This window comes from Lissotriton vulgaris, chromosome 7 (assembly GCF_964263255.1).
Source record: "Lissotriton vulgaris chromosome 7, aLisVul1.2, whole genome shotgun sequence".
NCBI lineage: Eukaryota > Metazoa > Chordata > Amphibia > Caudata > Salamandridae > Lissotriton > Lissotriton vulgaris.
In genome coordinates this window covers 1,725,390,512-1,725,412,699 of record NC_141695.1, presented here as the reverse complement: position 1 = coordinate 1,725,412,699, position 22,188 = coordinate 1,725,390,512, and the positions used below count along the sequence as shown (strand labels likewise).

At 45.1% G+C, this 22,188-nt stretch overlaps 1 protein-coding gene across 1 annotated transcript in view; it reads left to right on the top strand.

The window, feature by feature from the left end:
• The window catches only part of LOC147706452 (complement C1s subcomponent-like), a 78,853-nt gene extending 59,933 nt beyond the window's left edge, over positions 1–18,920 (top strand). Inside the window, exons 7-9 of the mRNA XM_086932968.1 lie at positions 2,940–3,071; positions 17,703–17,777; positions 18,100–18,920. Coding sequence (XP_086789094.1) covers positions 2,940–3,071; positions 17,703–17,777; positions 18,100–18,866 — 974 coding nt within the window. The 3' untranslated portion in view covers positions 18,867–18,920. The remainder of the gene's footprint in view (positions 1–2,939; positions 3,072–17,702; positions 17,778–18,099) is intronic.
• Positions 18,921–22,188: the final 3,268 nt, after the last annotated feature.

Here is a 22,188-nt window from a genome sequence, read left to right as displayed (position 1 = left end):
CATCTGGCCAAGTGATCCACCTATTAGAGTCAAATGGAAGCAAGTTATCGGCTCCTCTTGCACTTATATTTTAAGAGGCATAGGGCTAGATGTACAACTGTTTTTTTGCAGTCGCAAACGGGAAATCAGCCCCTTTGCGACAGCAAAATTAGTCTGCCCCATGTACATGTAGTTATAATGCAGCTAAAATGAAGGAGAAATCCACATGGCATGGATTGTAGTATATTGTGCACCATTTACGAGGGCCACACCTGACAGAACAGTAATGTGAGAGGAGAGATGTAGACACAGGAAAATAGAATAATTCAATCAGAGAATTTGCTCTTTTAATTTAGAAAAATATTTTGCTGCTCCAGGGCAAAGGAAACCCATATACTCTGTGTGTATTGAGCAATGAACTTGTGAAGGTGCTCACATGTATTGACTGCTGTAAATAATGAGCTGGCATTCCAAACTGAAGAACAGTCAGACATTTCACTGATGTGTAGTGAACAAATAGAAGGAGCTGGAGTTATAGGGAGACTGAGAAAGGCGGTGACATGGAAAGAGGCTGATTATGGGCACTCTCCGGGGACTGTTTAATTTCAATTAGGATAAATGTTTGCAGCCCAGGCCTATACAAGCGCAATGGGCACGATTCACAAAGGTAAACTTACACTTTTGTGTAAGTTTACTACTTTTAGGTATTCAGAAAGGTAAACATAGACCAAAGGTCTAACTTTACTAGTATAACTTACCTTTGTGAATACCGAAAAGTAGTAAAGTTAAACATGTTATCTAAGTTTTCCTTTGTGAACACCGACAAGTAGTAAAGTTAAACATGTTATCTAAGTTTTCCTTTGTGAACACCGACAAGTAGTAAAGTTAAACATGTTATCTAAGTTTTCCTTTGTGAACACCGACAAGTAGTAAAGTTAGACTTTTGGTTTAAGTTTACCTTTGTGAATACCGAAAAGTAGCAAACTTACACAAAAGTGTAAGTTTACCTTTGTGAATTGGGCCCAATGTTTAGTGCTCCAAGGACAGTTGAGAACGTACTTGTAGGTATTTCAATGTAGATACTACTGTGCCTAACAAGCTCACATCACACGCTGAAGAAGTCTGTAAAGGTAGTCTGCAAGTGATTTAACACTAATGTTAGAAATACAGTTCTAAAGTTCTGTTGCTAAAAGTCTGTGCAGTGAACATGTAAGATGAATTGTGTATAACTCGAGTAAAACTGGAGAGTTAAAAAGATAATATTATTTACATCTCTTTGTGTGCTTTCCATTTTAGAAATAGAAGCCTCGTTTGTGGTATTGCTTATAAAATACAATAAATATATTAATTTGTGTACCTCAGAATAAAGCTGCGTCTATGATGTTCATGAATTTGTAGTTCCCAAGGTCCCTTTTCCCTGGCCAGAACAAAGAACAAAAAATCTATCCATTTACTCTGTCTGTTATTGTTTGCTAAGTCACACAGATGTACAGTCATCGCCTTCATTTTTTCTGCATATAAACGTTAATGGTATGGAGCAAATTAGTTGTTTACCATGTGTAACTTATTTGATGTATTTTGTGTACTTGAAACACCACTGGCTTATTCACATGTATCTTTGTTAAAACATCCACATTATTGCATGTCAAGTGTGGCTTTTTTTGCCTAAAACCCTACATAATGACTTGTTTTTTGGATATGTACCAGACTTTTCCTGACTTTTTAACTGTGCAGATACTGTGCTAGTCTGCCATTTGATCCATACTTCAACTTGGTGAGACTTAGTCATGTGCCCATTGGCTTTGGTGGTAGACCTTAAGTTGACCCTCTCACATTGCTTGATTTTATTAATGATGCTGATTCTAATTTGATTGACTAACAAATGTTTGTTTTTTCAAATGAACTTTATTTTTACTAAATCCTGATGGTTTTGACTTTTAATTGTGTTATTTGTAGATTTTCGTCAATGACAATGGGCTCAGTCCTGTGAATGCTTAAATGCCCCTTGTCCTGCACATCAACCCTCTTAATTATTTTACTTATAGAGTAGACACTTATCACTTGATAAGTATTGCATATAAACATATTTCCTTTCTGCTTGCATAACTGAGTAATGTTATTGTTTGCTACAGATAATGGCATGTGCAACTGTATGAAATTGAATTATGGTGTTGTTTATGAGCACTGATTGTATACATAGGCCTTTGCCCTAAATACACTGTCACCCTTTTGAAAGGGCTCAGGTCAACCCACCTGAGAAAGTTAGACCCCTACTCTCATTTTGCACACGTTAAAGGGAAAATGTTCTACATATAGTTGCTGCTAAGGTAAGTAACTATTGGGTCCTTTCGTAAACCCAAAGCACAAGAACGGAAGTGCTACTAAATGATTGTGTCTTTATGTATTTTGGAAATGTAAAAATATTAGGGTTTTCTTTAATATAAACAAAGTAGCCAAGAAATGTTTTCTAATTTTGGATTGTTAATTATAAAGATGCATATAACAGCTATTAGGCAGGAAAACCTTATAATGCAATATATGAGTTTAAAAGTTGGAAGCTATCAAATTTATGTTCTGGGGTTTAGAAATAGCTGGAATTCTTATACAACTATATCAATGGGTTTTCAAGAAGCAAGACATGTTAATTAAATTTGAGCTCAGATCTTTGCTACAAAGTTGTGGTTGTTAGATTACATGTTTTACATGTTACTGAAGATTTTGTATAAATGTGGGCCTTGCTTATTAACATGTTTAGCTTAGTGTGGAATATTAATTAATAAAGGAATGAGAGCAGTACTTTTCAGTTTAATAAAATGTGATGGAAGAATAACATTTGGTACAATGCAATAATAAACAATAGGATCAAATGTTTCCCTGCTTAGGTGGGGCAGAAACCATGTTGAAAGCAAAGACACTTCTTCAAAGCTATTTCTGATTCACTATTTCCTTCCTCTTTTCAGTGATGGATTGTGGCCCTCCACAAATTGATGATGGCTATATCACTTACTTATCACATGGCGACTCAACAACCTACGGAGCAACTATTCTGTTCAAATGCAGGATATACTATGAACTGTCGCCCCCAGGAAATGGTATGTCACCTACGATCTACTTTGCTACACTGTGGTCACAACCCCTAATTTGGGTCAAAGTGAGTACTGCCAGCACTGGGTGTAGGATATGGATGCCCCTAATAAGCCAAAAGGCAGTATTTGGGGTTAATTATAGGAGAACCAATAAAGTACAAAAGAGCCTAGTGGTGTCAGTAAGAAGAAACATACACACCTTTAAAGGACATACTAGCTTTTAAATCATTGGTCCAAGTCTAAATGTTTTTGTGGGGCCCACTATAGCTTTCATCTTGTAAATAGAATAAATGTTCTCTGGGAAATAGAACAGCGAGTATTTGAAACCACCGAGCGGAAACACTGTTAGCTGCCTCATTATGAATTAGTCCAGGCTCATGTCATCTCATTAAAAGGTTGGCATAAGACAGAGCATATCCCAAGCCCATAGGTTTCCCATGTTTCTGATCGTACACTTCTTTCCAGTATGAGAAACAGTCACTCCATTAACCTAAGGCTTTTAAGGTGTCTAGTATAGCTATCTAATTTAGGGAGAGCTGATGACTTTGGAGCTGGGGAACCTCGTTCAAGTCTTGGTGTCGGCTCAGCATCCTGTTATTCTGAGCAAATCACTACATCTCCCTGTGCCTACCAAAAAATGAATGTCTCCTTGTGTAACTGGTGCTCATGCTAAGATCTCCAATGTTTTGGGTCAAGTTCGCACTATATAAATATGCACACCAAAAAAATAAAAAATCGATCATGAGATAGTGTTTATTAAAGAAGTCTCCAACAGGTTGATCACGTGCTACCAATATGCCATGGACTGCCAATGAGTAGTGTATACATCCTAATTTTCTGTCAGTCTGTTTGAGAATATGCAGCTGCCCTAACACTAAGGCAGCTCCAAATCTGCTCTCGATTCTGTCAGACTTTGTAAGTTGTCAATGTGGGCTCATGCAGATCGCACATAGTCTTATGGTACATTTTGTGCCTCCTGTATATTATACAAGTAGGATATGAATAAAACAGACACCATTCCCTATTACGGTGTGGGCAAGCTGACCTATAAAGTAGAATGTCCATCAAAAAAGTGAAAGATCACAGCTTTTGGAAATCTCAATTTTAAGGCCAACGTATGTGTCTCAAAAAGGCAGCTGGTCTTATTATCCACCCGAAAAGGTGGCTTCAAAATGATCAGGATGACTAGGGGTCAAAGAATAAGAAACCTACTGAAAATGTAATTTACAGCACATCACTGGTAAGAGGGGAATGGAAGAACCTGTGCTGATACCCAAAACGTTGAATAAGTAGGTATTCCATTGAAGTAAGCTCACTCACTGGAAAATTTCATTTTTGTGGATCAATAGTCTAAAAAAATAGACCTTATTTAGAATTTGAGGGAGAGGGTATTCCAGCACAAATGTTGCAAAGTACCCTGGCAACCTAGGGGACAGTCTGCCCGCTCTATTCAGAATCAGGCAAAACTTTCTTTCACCAGTGCTTGGTTTGCCGGCAGAAACCTTGCACCCATGGCTCTAAGGACTTAGGGCCATGGGTGTAATTATCACAGAAAAACCACACTAGTTAGTACAGAAGAGATGCTTTTTTCCTGTTCAGAACCATCAGAAAAAGTCTAGTCATCATGAACAGTCAAAAATGAAAATGATCTCTAATCCTTGGTAGAAAACTAAAGGGTCACTAGTTGTTTGCTTCAAAAACAAACATAGGCAAAGCCAATAGGTTTTGCCTAAGCAAGATCTAATAGCTTTGTCAATTTATATTGATACGTTGTGTAGCAATGCGGGTTGCAGTGCAACATGCGTAGAAAACAAACAAAAAGAAAAACTATTAATAAAAGAAAGCAACAGATGTGTAAAGTGAAGTGCCCCAAAGACAGTTTCAGAGAGCGCAAACTTGAGGTAATGGAGCTCTTTACATGAACACCAGTTACATTACGTAAGGACCAAGATGAAGGAGAACAAATTGTTGCTAATGCCAGCCACCACTGATGTGGCTAGGAAGAGATATGAGTTTGGAGACCAGACCTGCAAGTTTCTGTATTGGGTCTACACAAGGGGAGAATAATTCAGATTTGTGATGGTGATAAGGAACCTGCAGAGGCAGCTTGCTTTCAGGGAGCCTCAGATGGAAACTATATTCATCAGACACTACCAAAGGCTATATATGCCCAGGCTGGAGAGGAGGTGCTGAGGCCTGTATTAGGGAACAAGATTTTTCACTTATCCCCAATGAGCTAGTGACCAGCATCAAGGGAATAGCTTACCAAAGTGATAGGAAAGCTAATCATGCAAGTCTGTAGTCAATGCTTATTGATCTGTAATGTGAATATATTAAAACCAGGGAGACAGCATGAAGTGGTCTTGCTTGTAGTGGAACTGCACATCGAAGACAGGAGCTCAGCGCAGAGGGCAGATTTGAAGATTAAGAAAAAAAAATCCCACCCTCGTCGCCAAAATTGAAGTGGTCTTGCTTGTAGTGGAACTGCACATCGAAGACGGGAGCCAGAAGCCTTCAGTTTGATTACGTATTTATTTATATACTTGGAAGATAGGTAAAGCAGTGTAAAGGGCTCAGGTTAGCAGGTACAACTGCCACAGAAGCATTCTCTATTCACAGAGCAACATGCTCTACAGAGTAATATATAGAATACATGAGCCCTCACAAAAGAACACTCTAACATAACTATTCTCTATAAAAGAGGAGCACTATTTCACAAAGTACAGATACCACACAGCACAATCCAGAACACCTCTTACAACATGAGCTACCAATCAAGTGAGGCTCAATGAAAGCACCACGCAGAACACATTAGATAGCACTTTGTCACACATGCCAACATTTGAGAGCAGGTAAGACATTTTAGAGATTACAGCTGGGTGGAGGATGGATTATGAGGGAGAAAACTAAATTACATACTTATTTTTGGGCTAATTAAATTTAAAAATAAATCATGTTTAAATCAGCATGTGTGCCAGGTAGAGCCCCGACACATCCACAGACCAGCTTATAAAACATAAGACACTCAGCTCTAGAATTTGGTTAAAGACAACCCCTCACAAAACATGAGAGTCCATTTAATAGGGCATGTTCAGATACTGGGTTTAAAAAAGTATATAAGGCACACTTTCATAAATCAAAACCACACAAGCCCCATTTTAAATCATAATACAGCAATTACTACTACATGTTCAGACAAAAAAACAGTGCAGAACCCTCATAGAGCATGAAACACTAATGAAACATGAATGAGTAAATGCTGAAAGACAGCCCCATGAAGGTTCTCTTTTATAACATTATCCATGTGTCACTAATACGTGCATAGAGATGACTCCTTATAAATATAAGATATTAGTCACCAGGACATGTTCAGAGAAAGCTCCCATACAAAAGGACAGGACAGTGGGGTGCCTGAATTAAGACTTGTATATATAGTATCAGAATATGTCTCTTTACCCCGCAGTCTTTCTTCCCGCAGGGAATCACAACGCGGTTGTTACCACGACTGCATTGTGATTCCGCATACTATTACTCCACAAGTCGGAACAACGACTTGCGGAGGGGGAGGAGCTGGATGTTGGAATTGTATAATTTACTATTCCAACTCCAGTCTGTGTGGAAACTAGGGAAGGTGTTGGATTTTAAATCATTAAGTCATTGTTCCGACTTGCGGAGTAATGTTATGCGGAATCTCAACGCAGTCGTGATAACGACCACATTGTGATTCCATGCAGGGAGATAGTTTTGGGGTAAACGTTGTTTACCGTAGTATCGGCATGCATCAGCCTAATTCTTGGCCTCCTTTAAAGAGGCTACTCACAAGTTAAGTACACTCGGCATGTGAGACACACTGCTTTTACAAGGAGTATCAGGGCTCAGATCACAATGCAGCTAGGGCAGTCAAAAGCAACTGCTCCAAAAAGACCAAAGGTAAGCTGCTACGGTCTCTCTCTGTACATTGAGAAATTACCCCTTCCCCTCATTCAAGCACGGTCAGCCATAACCCACAACATTACCCAAGGCATCTGATTTTGCAAATGGAGGTTAAAATAACACATCTATCTCGCAACACAAAATTTGACTAATTCTTTTGAAAATTTTGCTTTTTTGGCAATGACTGTCAAGCATGAATGAAAACTAAAATTGTAGTAAGGCGATTTCATTTGCATGAGACATAATCATTAGGGCATGCTCACAGGCAGTTCTACAAACTTTAATAACTGGAACACGACCAGAAAAAGTCCTTCTCATAACAAGATGCACTAATCCCTAGGCACGCTCAGACCCAACACCTAGATGAAGGTATCACCTTCTAAAATATTAAAGAGGGCACTCACAAATTACCACTCATTCTATATCTGAAATTCCTTCAGCTCTGAAGATGATGCAGTGGTGCTGCTTAGTCAGAAGAAACTGGCGGCACTTTGGCCCAGTTTGTTGCACAGGGGTCCCTGCCCCGGGCGTAGCGGGTCAGTAGCGGCCCGGGGTCGGGTTCGGGGCCAATCGGTCAGGTAGCTTCACTGGCTTCCTTATAGGGAGCTAGACGATCCCCCTCGCTGGGGGGCTGCTAGCCTCAATCGTAGTATGACTTTACACGGTAGGGAAAGTGGAGTAGGGACCTGCTCGCCAGTTGGGGTGCAGGGGCATGGCGGGGACGCAACGGCGGAAGATGGCGGAGGGTCCGATTTCTGGCCACGGAGTCAATTGCGCGACCGCCCCCTCCCCCCCCCCAATACGATCGATCAATCCGCGTGCCATCCCGGTCACAGCAAGCGTGGGGGGAAGGCACGCGGTGGGGCACCCGAGCATCATGCTATCCCTCACGCCACCCGGCCCACTCTTTGAGTCCCACCAAGCTGGCTATGTTGCAGACGGGGGTAGTTCAGTGAGGATGGGGGCTTGCCATAATTCCTTGCCACCCCCTGTCGTGTCTGCATGGGTGGCACTGCGCAGCGCAATCACTCACGGACACAGGTAGGTGCGCTCTCGGTTCTTTATTATGGCATTGCTTACAGCTGGTCCCACACACGTCCTTCTACGTGGTCGCCCTGGTCGAATCTGTCCTCTTCCTGTCCCCTGACCGGATGTGGTGTCCGGTGACCTGGTCACCTCCCTCACGACCCACAGGGTCCTAGTGCCTGTTGTCCCTACTGTCCTGTCGCCTTGTCCGTCATCTGTCTGTCAGGTCATGACATCTCCCCCTTTGTTGCAAACAACAGTTCGTGGCTCAGTTCTACTAATCACTCCGTGTCCCCACCATTTACATCATTAACTCGTTGTTGCAGTGTGAGAGAGAGAGAGAGAGAGAGAGAGAGAGAGAGAGAGAGAGAGAGAGAGAGAGAGAGAGAGATTGTCAGTCTCGTCGATCCGTCTCCCCAGTCTCTGTTTCCTACTTCGGTCTACGTAGTCTCTTTGTCCCTTTGCATCCCTTCCTTGATAGTCGTTTTCTGCCGTCATCTTTCTTCCTGCTTTTCAGTTGTTCTCCGTCTTTTCTCAGTTTGCCAGTCGCTCTTTCTCTTTGTCGTTGCTCTCTCCTCTCACTTTTCTTTCTGTCCTTCCGTTGTCCTCCTTCTGCTCTCGTTTTGCCGGCCTCCCGTCGCCTTGATTGTTGTTCTCTGCCCTCCATTTTGTTTCTTGCTCCTTTATTTCTACCGCCGCCTTGAGTTGTATTTGTTCTCTCCATTGTTCTTTTTTGTTCTCTTCCCCTTTCATAGTTCCCTGAGTCTTCTCTTTGCTTGCTCCCAACATAGCTGTTGTCTTTTTTATATGTCATTGTTATAAGGCCCATCGTTTGGGCGGTGCTGCTGCTCATCAGGCATGGCCCTGGGACATCGCCTTGTAGAACATGAATGTCCTCCTTATTTATCTTGTCATTGTATTTCAGTTCCTCTGTGAACTTCCCCAGGTTAGTTACTTCTTTCCTTGCCCCCCAAGTAAAGATCTTTACGTTGGACGCTCTCAGGGTCGGCTTCACTTCCATTCTCTCATACTCCGATGCACACATGACATTGCAAGTTGCACCACTGTCCAGTACAAAGACTGTTTCATGCACTCCTACACTTATATTTGCATGGTCTGTCTTTCCTCGGGTGCTTTTTTCTGCTGGCTGTGTTGTTTCTCCTTCTTCTTCTTCCTTGCTCTGCTCGTCGTGCACCTCCGACATGTGATATAGTCTTTCTACTTTCTCTACTTCCTCTTCTTCACCTGACCCTCGTGATGAACTCCTCCTTTCGTTGTCAACATACCTGACATGTCTTGTCGTCGATTCCTGTTGTCTTCCTGTTCTCCCATTGTCGTCTCTTAATGGGGCACCTTGGCACATACTGGCGTAGTGATTTCTTACACCACATCTTCTGCACGTCTGGCCAAATGCGGGGCATTGACCTCTGTGCGGAAAATCCATTCCGCACTTGTAACATGTTCTTTCAGGTCGTCTCCTCTCTTTTTATTCCCTCCAGTCATTTCTTCGTTGGTCTGTGCGATATCTGTTTGTCGTAAAGTGTGCGTTTTCTGTTTCAACGCTCTTCCCTCTTTCCATTTCCTTGGCATGTTCCGCTGCTCTCGCTTCTGCTCTCGCTAGTGACAGGATGTTCTCCAACGAAGTTGGTTCCTTAAGTGTGCTTGCTCTGAATCCTGTGTCGCGACAGCCTTCTATGATCCGTAGCCTGATTTCTTGTTCGTTATCGAATTTGTCAAATTCACAATGGGTCACCAATTTCCTCAGCCGTGTTGCGAAGTCGTCTAGTGTTTTGCCGACTTGTTGACATGCGATGGTAAAAGTATATCGTTCGAAATCAATGTTTCGTTGCGGGTCGAATTTGGCTGTTAGACATTTCTTTAGTTGGTCATATGTTTTTGTTTCTTCTGTCGGCAGTGTCACCAGAAGTTCTTCGACGTCGTCCCCTGCCAAATTCAATAGTAGTCCCAGTTTCTTTCCAGCTGCTACATCTGTATCGTCTACATATCTTTCAAACCGTCTGATCCACTTCTCCCACCTTATTCCTATTTGTGGCTCCGATAGGTTAAACGGTAGTGGTCTCCTGTATTGTGCATTAGGCTTCGGATCTGCCATTCTTTCCTTCTTTCTTTATCTGTTTGTTCTTCTTTTATTTCCTCTTTTTCTTCTTCTTCTTCGGTTCTCTTGCTTTATCTTCTTTTCTCTTTTGTCTCTTTTCTTCCCCTTGTTTTCTTCTTCTTTTGCTTTGTTTTATTTTAATCTTTCTACTTTCCTTTTGCTTATGTGTCTCTTTTGTGACTTTCTTTTCTCTTTCTTCGTTTGTTTCTTCTTTGTATTCTTATATTTCTAGTCTTTTGTTTATATTCTTAGCCTTTCTATGCTTTTCTTGCCTCTTTTTTAATGTTTTCTGCACTTTCTTCTTATTCGCCTGACTCCGTGATGGCCGCTCTCCTTATTTCTATGCTTTTTCCTGTTTTTGTCTTTCTCCTAAAATGGCCGCCGCTCTTCTCGCGAGATTTCGCGTTCGAAATCTTGCTTGCCTGGCCCCAAATGGCCGCTTCCCGATCTCGCCTCTGATTGGTCTAGCCGCCTGATCCCAAAATGGCCGCCGAGACTCTCGCGAGAGCTCGCGCCTATTTTGAGATTTCGCGCGTTCCTTTCGCGCTTACCACAGTGTTCCCGGATTGTTCGTCAGAGGCGGTCGGGTGGGCTCCGATGTCGCTTCTTTTCACTCTTCTTCTTTGGGCACATCCAGGGTGGGCACCTGGTTCTTCCGATGTCGATGTCGTCAAAATGCACGTCTGTTCCTCTCACACCTTTCGTCGCCAGTTGTCGTGTCTGCATGGGTGGCACTGCGCAGCGCAATCACTCACGGACACAGGTAGGTGCGCTCTCGGTTCTTTATTATGGCATTGCTTACAGCTGGTCCCACACACGTCCTTCTACGTGGTCGCCCTGGTCGAATCTGTCCTCTTTCTGTCCCCTGACCGGATGTGGTGTCCGGTGACCTGGTCACCTCCCTCACGACCCACAGAGTCCTAGTGCCTGTTGTCCCTACTGTCCTGTCGCCTTGTCCGTCATCTGTCTGTCAGGTCATGACACCCCCCTTGTTCGGTCCCCTCCCGGCTTTGGCACCCGAGCGCTCCGCTGTAGCCTCGAGGGTTGGGCGCTTTGCTCTGGCGATGGCCACATGATTCAGTTCCCAACTTGGCTTGTTTCAAAATCGTGCTAAATAACCGGATCTGCCAACACTTGCAGATGACCGGCGGACACATCCAGCTTTTCTCACTTCCTAGCGCCTCGACGATCACCGCAGGAGGGCCGCCCCGATTTTTTCCGTTTTGGGGCAGTAGAATGTCTCCCGCTGCGGCCATGCAGCTGTGGCACACCTAGGCGGCTTTGCAGTGTAGTGCAAGCGGGATGGGTTGGTCACCATCTAAGGAGCGTGCCAGCATATTTCTCCGGTCCCCCACAGCGCTGGGCCGGATTTGTAAGTGGGTTTAGTCGTGTCCCACACAAACACTCTAAACCCAACCCCCTCCCCTTCGACGAGCACTGGTGCCCAGGGTGGCACGGGCCTGGGAGTGCCGGCCAGCTCGCGAGCCACGGTCGCCACAATGGTCATGCTGCTCCCGCGGTTTACACAGAGCAGCTATAGAATTTATCGCGCCAAGTCCCGCGGCAGACTTTGACCGCAATGGCAGGGAGCTTGTTTGATGTGGGACGCACGCCTCTCCCCTCTGGTTGGGCATACCCCCTTCGCCCATCTGGCTAGGTTGGGGCATCCGGTGGCAACGCCATTGCTAGGGGCATTCTGGTGCTGCAGGGAGCAACAGATGGGGGCTAAGCGATGCTCCCGGCACCACCGCTATATCGTCACGTATATCAGTGATTTACTGGCAGTGTTATTGGGTCTGAACCATGTTTTCTGTGCGTCTTTCTTGGTGATTCATGGCGGTGCATGTTCTAAGTGCTGTCTCAAGGCATCTGACTATGCGCACTCAGCTTAAAATCAAGGGGCACATTTATCAAAACCAGGCTCACAGGGTGTTGAGCCGATACCGAGACCCGTGCCTAGTGCTAAAGTCGGTAGCTCTGGCCGTTGCGTCACATCCTCCCCCTTTATTGCACTTTACCCTGGCAGAGAGAGTTGCAGTTCTGGAAACTTGACCCGAAAAAACTTTTAAAGAATGTGATAACGATGCTGCCATAAGGGCGTGACACTATTTCGACTGTCCGCATGCAGACCCCGAAGTTAAAACGGAATCTTCTGAAGCCACCAACAACATACCCATAGCTAAGGTCTAATTGTACCTTAATTCTGACTGCAGTGAAACTCAATAAGACCCGAGGTGGGTCTGGAGGGGGAGGAATGAGAGAGGGAAGGGGGTCAGAGGGTAGCTGTTAGTTCAAGTGAAAATAAAAGAGAAGTTTTAAGCGGATGAAATGGAGTACTTAGCAGATGTGAAACTGATATGAACACCCAAAAAACAACAGGAAACGGTATGCTACAACCAATAGAAATGGAGGAAAAGTAAGGGGGACGCACACCAACCAATCAAAAGTGAGGGCGGGATGTAAGCTCCTTTTAAGATTTATATTAAATACAGTAGATTTTACCCAGGTGATACCTAACAAACTTCTGTTTTGAGAGTTTGTATTTGAAAAACAAGCACGTTGTTGAGCCACCCCTTGAAACACAGTGATAGCTCAGCAAACTTTCAGTGTCCTCAGAGGAGATACCTTGGTGGCGGCTTCTTTGAAGGGATAAAGATCTCTGCCATCAGCCATAGATCTATAAATGTGGTGGAACAAAGTACAGCTAACCAATGTCAGCTTTGTCAAGCTCTAGGCCTCCATAACCTCTGAAAATAATGACTAAGGCCCAGGTGTATGTAGCTTTAGGTTTACCTAATAGCGAATGTTTGCGATTTGCTATTTCATAATCACAAACAGCTATGTATGGTTAGACCTGGCATCTTTTGAGGTGTTACCCCTGTCTTTTTGCTTTCTGACTTCCTGGTTTTTACATTATGCTGTTTTAGTGCCACTGCGCACTTTCTAACTGCTGATGAGTGTTAAAGTGCACATGCTCCTCTGGTAAATTATGTTTATGAATTGGTGTTTCCATGTTTGGCTTATTTGATTTACTGTTAGGTCCCTAGTACAGTGCACTGCGTGTGCCCAGGGCCTGTAAATCAAATGCTGCTGTTGGTCCCGCAGCACTGGTTGTGCCACCCACACACGCAACCCTTCAAAGGGTTCTCAGACCTGCCAATGCAGTGTTTGCGTGCAGTTGTGACTATCATGTAAACCTGGCAAGTGCACTCACTTGCCAGGCCCCAAACATTCCCATTTCTTACATGTAAGGCACCCCTCGGGTAGGCACAAGGTACCTCCATGGGCAGGGTGCAGTGTATGTGAAAGGTAGGACATGTACTGGCGTTTGCGACATGTCCTGATAGTGAATTTTGTTTTTCACTTTTGAAAGGCTATCTGTCCCGTAGGATAGAGTGGGAGATATTTTGCAACATCTTACAAGTGTAACTTCCTATTGGGGCAGGATAGAAAAATTGAGTTAAGACTCTCTGAACTTGAAATGTAATAACCCATCTTTTAGTAAAGATGTTTTTTAAATTATGTGTTTGAAAATGCGCCCTTTAGAAAGGAGGCATTTTCTTGCTTAACTATCCGGTGTGCCTCTGCTGGGTTGTTGATTGACTGTCTGGCTTTGGAGTTACAGAGGCGGGGATGTGCATTCACTGTAAACAGCCACTGGGGCGGGCGGGCGGTTGAAGTGTGGCCTGCCTTTCCTGGATGAGTCATGGCTGGGTTGAATAGACCTAGGCTGCATTTAGAGTAATGGGAGATTTCCTTGAACCTGAATAGGCCTGGTCTGCCTTACACAATGCTGTCTCCACCTCCTGCCGGGAAGCTGGACTAGAGAGGACAGATCTGGTTTGAACTAAGCACAGAGACTCTCTGCCACAAGATAACAAATGGAAATGTGGTATAAATATTGGGTCACTTACCTCAGATGTTTAGAACTCTTTTGGACTCAGAAACCTGCTGAGAAGAAGAGCTGGAAGAGCTGCGAGGAGGAACTACCACTTTGCAGAGTGCTTTGTTGCATTGGCCTGCAGTGGCTGCTTCTGTCTTGGGCAGAAAAAGGACTTGATTGAAATTTCTGCAACTTCTTTGTTTGAGTTTCTCCAAGGGGTGGAGGTAGAGCTTGCCCCCTGTTCAAGAAGTCTCAGGAACAGCAAAGACTTCAAATTCATGTAAAAGCAACCCAACGCTGTCAATGATGCTGCTGCCGACTCTGTGTCCTGACTGCACCGCAGAGGGCACCGCCGCACTTCGCACCGCAACCCTGGTCTCACCGATGATGACGTGAATGCACCGCTGCTTGCACCGCTACCGGTGGGCACCGCACTTTGCAGTGCCTCGTTCACAATGCTGCTGTGGTATCCTCAAAGCAACAGCTCTATGTTAACATGGCGCCACTGTTTGCACCATAGTTAGAGGGCACCGCTTGTAAGTTACACGATGCACCGCATTCACCCTGTACTGCAGACTTTGCCTACCGACACCGGCGGCATCAACTCCAGTTCATCAGTTGACGACAGCCCCTTCACTCCGATGACACCACTGCTTGCACCGTGACCTGCCAGCACCGCAACAAGCACCGCATCACTTCCCACCTCAGCTCTTATCTCACCGATGGATGACTGTCACCAAGCGCTGCCTGCACTGCGACCCGAGGGCACAGCACGCCGCACTGCTGCACATTGCACTGCAGCTCGATGCCTGCCAATGCCAGAGGAGTTCGATCTGCAACACGTGTGACTTCAAGGGCCCAACGACTCTTGCACTGACACCTGCCGACACTGCCTCTTCGGAACTTAATGAGAGGTGGCCGAAACTCTGCGTTGCTAAAGGTACTTTGCAGGCCTCCCCGACGCAGTAGCTTGCTCATGACACCATAGTCAGCCAGAACTTTTTAGATTTGTTGTTCACAATGCCGTGATAGCCCCAGATGGAGCTGTTGACTTCAAAGAACTATTTTTGAAGTCAATTTTTGATTACTGATATTTCTGAGAACTGTATGGTGGATTTTTATCTTTTTTGGTCTTGCTTGCACAGATAGAATATTGAATATGTTTCTAAAACTGGTGTGGTGTCCGTTTGTAGTGTTTTTACTGTATTACTGTTGCTTATGTGCAAATGCTTCACACACTGGGGAGAGAATGTGGCGCTAGGGCGGGCAACCTCAAATCTGGGAAACGGGGATCGAGTTGCAGCAACGACGCTCAACATCTTGTGATTCTGGGCAAATCACTTAATCTTCCCATGCCTAACAAACATTTTTTTTAAACGTGTCCTGCTGTAACACAACTGGTGCTCATGTAAAGCGCTCTGATACCTGATACCTTCGGGTCAAAATTGCGCTATATAAAACTCAGAAAAAAAAAAAACACTGGTTCTGGGATAAGCTTGACTGCTCGTGCCAAGCTACCAAGGGGGTGAGCAGCTGTTATTTTAGGAGTGTATCCCCATTAACTTGACTAGGAAGAAAGGTCCCTACTTGGACAGAGTAACAATCTGCCAACTGGAGAACCCCATTTCTAACATGTACAAATGTGTGTTTTATTCCCAGTGGGTCACAAATAGACCAACCTCATTAATATTCATGAGGTAGGTCTCAGTTTGCAATCACAGAGATGGTGTCCTGTTGGAGTCAGCAGACCACCAAGTCTTTGATTGCTTTTAAATAAAGCTTTTGTTTATGCAGCCCTCCTTAAGGAAAATGGGATGCATTTCTAAAAACGTTTTCATTTTTTAAGAGTAGGCAGTGGCCCATGGGACCACTGCCTGCTCTTGAAAAATATTTTCACCAACATTTACAAAGGGTAAGGGGTTCAATTGGACACCCGATTCCCATTTGTGAATGGGTTACCACCATCTTGGAGTAGGTGGTAAAATGCAAATGTTTTGCAATCACATTTCAGTAACACAACATTCACACATACCACCACAAGTCATTATTAGGAAAGGACACCCTAAACATGCCCCTTCCTAATACCGGATTGCAAACCCAATTTGCCATTCGGTAATAAGGTTTCCAAATCGCAAAATGTCCCTTTGTACATAAAAAGGCAAATGGCCCAATTCTGCGATTCTGCTCGTTAGCGACCTCAAAAAAGTGTCTGGCCCTAAGTACCATTCTGCATTGGGAATTAGAAATTTTTCAGGGAGAAATCTCCAAAGCTCCTCAGCTCCAGCACAATATACCTGCTTTAAGTATTTGGCTTTCGGTTCTTAAAGGCGAAGGCTACAGTTTAAGTGGCAGTCCACTCAGAGAGAATGTTCCTTCTCAAAAAGTGATAAGGTCCATTTCTGCTTTGAGACCTAGAAGAATTGTCAACACTTTGCTTTTAAAAAGTGACAAAACCCCTTACTCACTTAGTACTTAGAAACTTTTTTGACTTTTTGACAACCAGACTTTCACTAGGACCAATCCACTTTATGTATCCGACCAGGGCACCATCATGAGCAGCCTTAAATTGCAACCATTGACAATAATTGCCACTTTGCACTTCTTAATGGTATTTCCTCTTAAAACTTTAAAAAGTCATGATCAAGAAGTACTAACATTTTTTGCAAGTGCAAATGGGTTTTAGAGCCATTTGCGACCACAAAAAATGTGTGGCCCATGTACTAATCCTATTTTGCAAGTCGCAAATCAATTTGCGACTCGCAAAATAGGATTAGTGACTCACTATTAGGAAGGGGCATTCCAAAGGCGTCCCTTCCTAATAGCGACTCCTGAAGCTATGTATGACTGTTTGGCAATCACAATTGCAGTCGCAAAACAGTCACAGTTTACCACCTACACAGAAGGGTGGTAAACCACTCGCAAACGGGAAGGGGGCCCCTTCCCCTTTGTGAGTGGATCTAAAAATATGTTTTAAGGCCAGGCTGTGGTCCCAGGGACCACTGCCTGCCCTTAAAAAAATAAAACTGAAAAGTTTCATTTTTATTTTTTAAATATATCCCATTTCCTTTAAGGAAAACGCACTGCATTTAATAAAAAAAACTGCTTTACTTAAAAGAAGTCCCCGACATGGGGGTCTGCTGACCCCAGCAGGCCACCATCCCTGGGAGTGCCATCCATTCCCAATAGGGTCAAAAATTGCAACAGCCTCATTATTATGCATGAGGCATGCAATTTGCGACCCCATTGGGAATCGCAAACAGTATCTCAGACTTTGTTGCAAATTGAGAGTCGCAAATGCAACGCAATTTGCGACTCGCAAATTGGTGGGTCGTACATCTGGCCCCATATCTCTGGCACAGCATTCACAGACTGACCATCTGAACGGCCCTCAGCCAAATGATCACTACAGATTCTCATTCTAAACAGTAAATGCAGCTACGGTTAAGAACACTGTCAAACATAACAGTAACTATAACTACAAAATGTACAACAACATGAACATACTAAAGTAGCTCTCTATCAAAGTGTGATTACGAGCTCTTAGTTGACTCAGTGGAGATGTTGATTTAAGTGATATGGGTGAGTGGAATATGTCAACCAGAACATCCTGGAAAGAAAACTGTTATAGCTACTGCTGTTTAGTACACAATTAACAATGTTACTTCAATTTTGATTTGAGGAATCTACAAATGCTCAGCTGATGGCAAGTGGGTAAACAGCCATGCCAGGACAGATCTTCCAAAGTGTGTTCCAGGTAACATTTTACTAAATTTTTCTAAATATGTTTTGAAACTCTTCCAGTAAATTCTACACCATCCCTTCTGGTAAGTGTAAAGAAAAAGCCTGGAAAGTAACTTTATAGACTTTTTGTAGCACAGTTGAACGCCACTGTGAACCACAGTCTGGTGGGCACACAAAGCCTCTGCTCTGCTCCTCCACTCTGCCCCTTGAACTTCTAGTCCTATCGAGATTAAACATGTATTCCTTAAGCCGCATCTCCCTCTACCTCTCCACTTATTGACTGATATTCATTCATTGATTTTGTTCCTGACTTCTTGCCTTTTCCCTTTTTGCAGTGTGCGGTGTCAGTGGAGGCCTGGAAGGCTATGGACGTATATTTGGAGGTTCCTCAGTTGAGGATGGGATGTTCCCATGGCAGGTGTATTTCCAGAACCCAAGGGGTAGTGGAGCCCTTATTTCCAATGAGTGGGTTTTGACTGCAGCCCACGTGGTGCAGGACGAGGAGAACCCTACAATGTATGCTGGAATCAGAGATCTCATCAATATCCGTCCCAGACATCGACTCGTTGCAAAGGAAGTCTTCTTACATGACAAGTGGAAGAGAGACGTGCAAGACCCTCGCACAGACTACGACAATGATATTGCCCTAATAAAACTGAAGGCCAAGGTGGAGCTTAATGAACTGGTTTTACCCATCTGCCTTCCTGGCCAAGACCTGGAGTACATACTGAAGAAAGGAAGCATTGGCTACATTTCAGGCTGGGGCAAAACAGAGAGCAAAGACCAAGCCAAAACTCTTCAAATGGCATTGATTTCTGTAGTTGAGATGGCAAAGTGTCAAAACGAGAAACCAGATATTGGGGACTCCAGCCAGTACGTGTTCTCATCAAACATGATATGTGCTGGAGGTAACGGCAAGGACAGCTGCCAAGGTGACAGCGGTGGAGCCTTCGTTGTCCGGGACCAGCACAATGATACTCTATACTTTGCAGCTGGCATTGTCTCCTGGGGTCCCAAGTGTGGTACCTTTGGGTTGTACACCAATGTAAGGAACTACCTGGACTGGATCAAGAAGACAATGTTGGAACACAAGGACACCTAGAGTGCTCCTATCAGGGTGTGACAGGGTAAATAAAAAGTAAGCTCAGAGGCAATATATTCTATAATGTATGTAACTCAATTCCCTCCCTCAGTCCTTGGGAAGATTTTTCTCAACCTCAGCTCTTCAATTGAGGTCAAAGTGTAGTGCATATAGGTATCTGACATTAAGTATTGGTAAGTGCAGTACTTTTGAATTTAAAAAATATATATTGAGTGAAATTTAAAGCAAATAGGTAAAAAATAATGTTTTCTTTTTTTCCCCGCCTTTAGTCATTTACTTGCTCCTTTGACAAACTCCAATTAGTTCATCAAAAGTATTGGATTCAGTTACAAAACAAAACTGTACTTGAGGTTTGTAGTTTAGGTGCAGAAGGGGAGGTTATCTTTTGTACTGCATGTGTCGTGTTGTGTGCAGCCATGACCTGCTAATCTTTTGCATGCAATTAGGCACGCGTGATCTTCTGATTGAGAACTGAAAGCAAGTGAAGCCCTTCTCATCAGACAAAATAAAAAATCTGTTAAATCAGAAAACCCAAAGGAATATCCAGAATCACCTTGGTGTAGCTTCATATGCGTGGGCGTACCTACAGTTCGGCTTCTTTACTTTTGCTTTGTTTTTTTGGAAATCTTTTTATTGAAATAACAGGCTCTGGTGACAGTTACACAACATGCAGCAATCGATAGTAGGTGAACATACATGTGACAGAGAGATGTACAAAATTCCATACGAATGTCATGGTCTGCACCATCTGGCCCAAAACCATACACAACACTAGTTAAGCATATAAACAGTTTGGGTATCCATCACTTCTCCCCTATACCTTCTCCACGCACCCCATATCTTTTTCCACTTCTTGGGACACCCCCTGCTCTTATATATCACTCTTTCAGCCCTTTGGCACCAGTCCAGATCATGTCTCCATTCTTCCACAGTTGACAGTACATCACCACCCCATAGTCTGGCTATATTTCTCTTGGCGACCATGCTTGCCAGTGCTAACCAGTTCGCCCAACCCACCAGCGAGTCTACCGACATCCCTCCCTCACAAGACCTCTGCGACAAACTCAGCATCTTTTTCCACCACAAAATCAGGAGCATCTACGACAACTTCGACGAAGACAACCAACACACTGAACCCTCACCAACCACCCCCGACACCCGGAAACCAGCGATTGATGACTGGACAGCCCTCACCACAGAAGACACACTGAAGACAATAAAGTCAATCCACTCAGGGGCCCCCACGGACCCCTGCCCCCACCACATCTTCAACAGAGCCTCCAACACCATCGCACCCATGCTCCGCCAAACCATCAACCGCTCCCTGGTGACCGCCTCGTTCCCCGACGACTGGAAACACGCCGAGGTCAACCCCCTCCTAAAGAAACCCTCAGCGGACCCCACCGACCTCAAAAACTACAGACCCATCTCCCTGCTCCCGTTCCCAGCGAAAGTCATCGAGAAAGCCATCAACAGCCAACTCGCCACATTCATTGAAGAACACAACATCCTCGACTCCTCCCAATCCGGCTTCAGAAAAAACCACAGTACGGAAACCGCCCTCCTCGCCGCAACAGACGACATCCGCACCTTACTGGACAAAGGAGAAACAGTAGCCCTCATCCTCCTCGACCTATCAGCGGCGTTCGACACAGTCTCACACCGCACCCTAATACGCAGACTCTACGATGCAGGAATCTAGGACAAGGCCCTCGACTGGATCTGCTCCTTCCTCTCCGGCAGGACGCAGCGGGTCAGACTCCCCCCTTTCCTCTCGGACCCCACACCGATCACCTGCGGAGTCCCCCAGGGCTCCTCCCTCAGCCCGACGCTCTTCAACGTCTACATGGCTCCACTTGCCCCCATCGTCAGAACCTACGGACTCAACATCGTGTCATATGCAGACGACACCCAGCTCATCCTCTCCCTATCCAACGAGCCCAACACCGCCAGACGCAACTTTCGAGAATACATGGAAGCCATCGCCAAATGGATGAAAAACAGCTGCCTTCAACTAAACACCAACAAAACAGAAGTACTCATCATGGGCCCAAACCCCGACACCTGGAGCGACACTTGGTGGCCCACCGCCCTCGGAAACCCGCCAACCCCCACAGACCACGCACGCAACCTGGGAATCATCCTGGACTCCGAGCTCAAAATGGACCGCCAGATCAACTCTGTCTCATCTTCCTGCTTCCACACCCTCCGCCTCCTTCGTAAGACCTTCAAATGGATCCCCCTCGAACACCGAAAGACAGTCACTCACGCCCTGGTCACCAGCAGACTCGACTATGGCAACGCACTCTACGCCGGAATAAACAAAAACCTCATCCGCAAGCTACAGAACATCCAGAACGCCGCCGCAAGACTGGTCCTCAACCTGCCAAAACACTGCCACATCTCCCAGCACCTGCGCACACTCCACTGGCTCCCCGTCGAGGCGAGAATCACCTTTAAGATGCTCACCCACGCACACAAGGCCCTCCACGGCACCGGACCAGCATACCTGAACAGCCGACTCAAAATCCACGCACCCCAAAGGACCCTACGATCAGCCCAGCTCTCCTACGCCGAGGTCCCCCGCACCAGAAAGACCAGATCGGGAGGCCGCTCCATCTCCTTCCTCGCGGCCAAAGCATGGAACGCCCTTCCGCTCCACCTCAGACATACAACATCGCTCCCCATCTTTGCAAGAAACCTCAAAACCTGGCTCTTCGACAGACCCCCTCCTTGATGGAATGGAACCTGCACCCCCCCAGCCCCCCCACCCCTAGCGCCTTGAGACCCTTACGGGTGAGTAGTCGCGCTTTAACAAACTCCTGATTGATTGATTGATTGTGTCCCATTTGGGCCAGGTAATGTCAGTTGTCACTCCCAGGATATGCCAACGGGCCTCCAGAGGAACCTCCGCACCAACCACCTCAGACATAATGTCTACCAAGCCAATACGCTTGAATCCTGGTACAGTCCCACAATAAAAAGGTGTCTACTTCCCCACAACCTCGTAGACAGAACTGTGAGTCGACATACCCAATATGGTATTGTGTTGTGCGGGGGGTGTAGGAGCGATGCAGGATGCGCAATTGAACCAGCCTGAACCTGGCACGAATCGTCATTTCCCGGGGGCTCTGCAGGGCTTCCCTCCAGTCATCCTCCTCCAACAACCCAACATCAGACTCCCATTTTTCTCGGAGAGGCCCCAGGGGGTCGGGCAGATTATTAATACGTTTTTTATACGTGAGGGAAATGGCCTTATCTATCATTGGGTCTAACAACAACCTATCCTCCAACCGGGCATACTCTGGTAGCTGATCCCCTA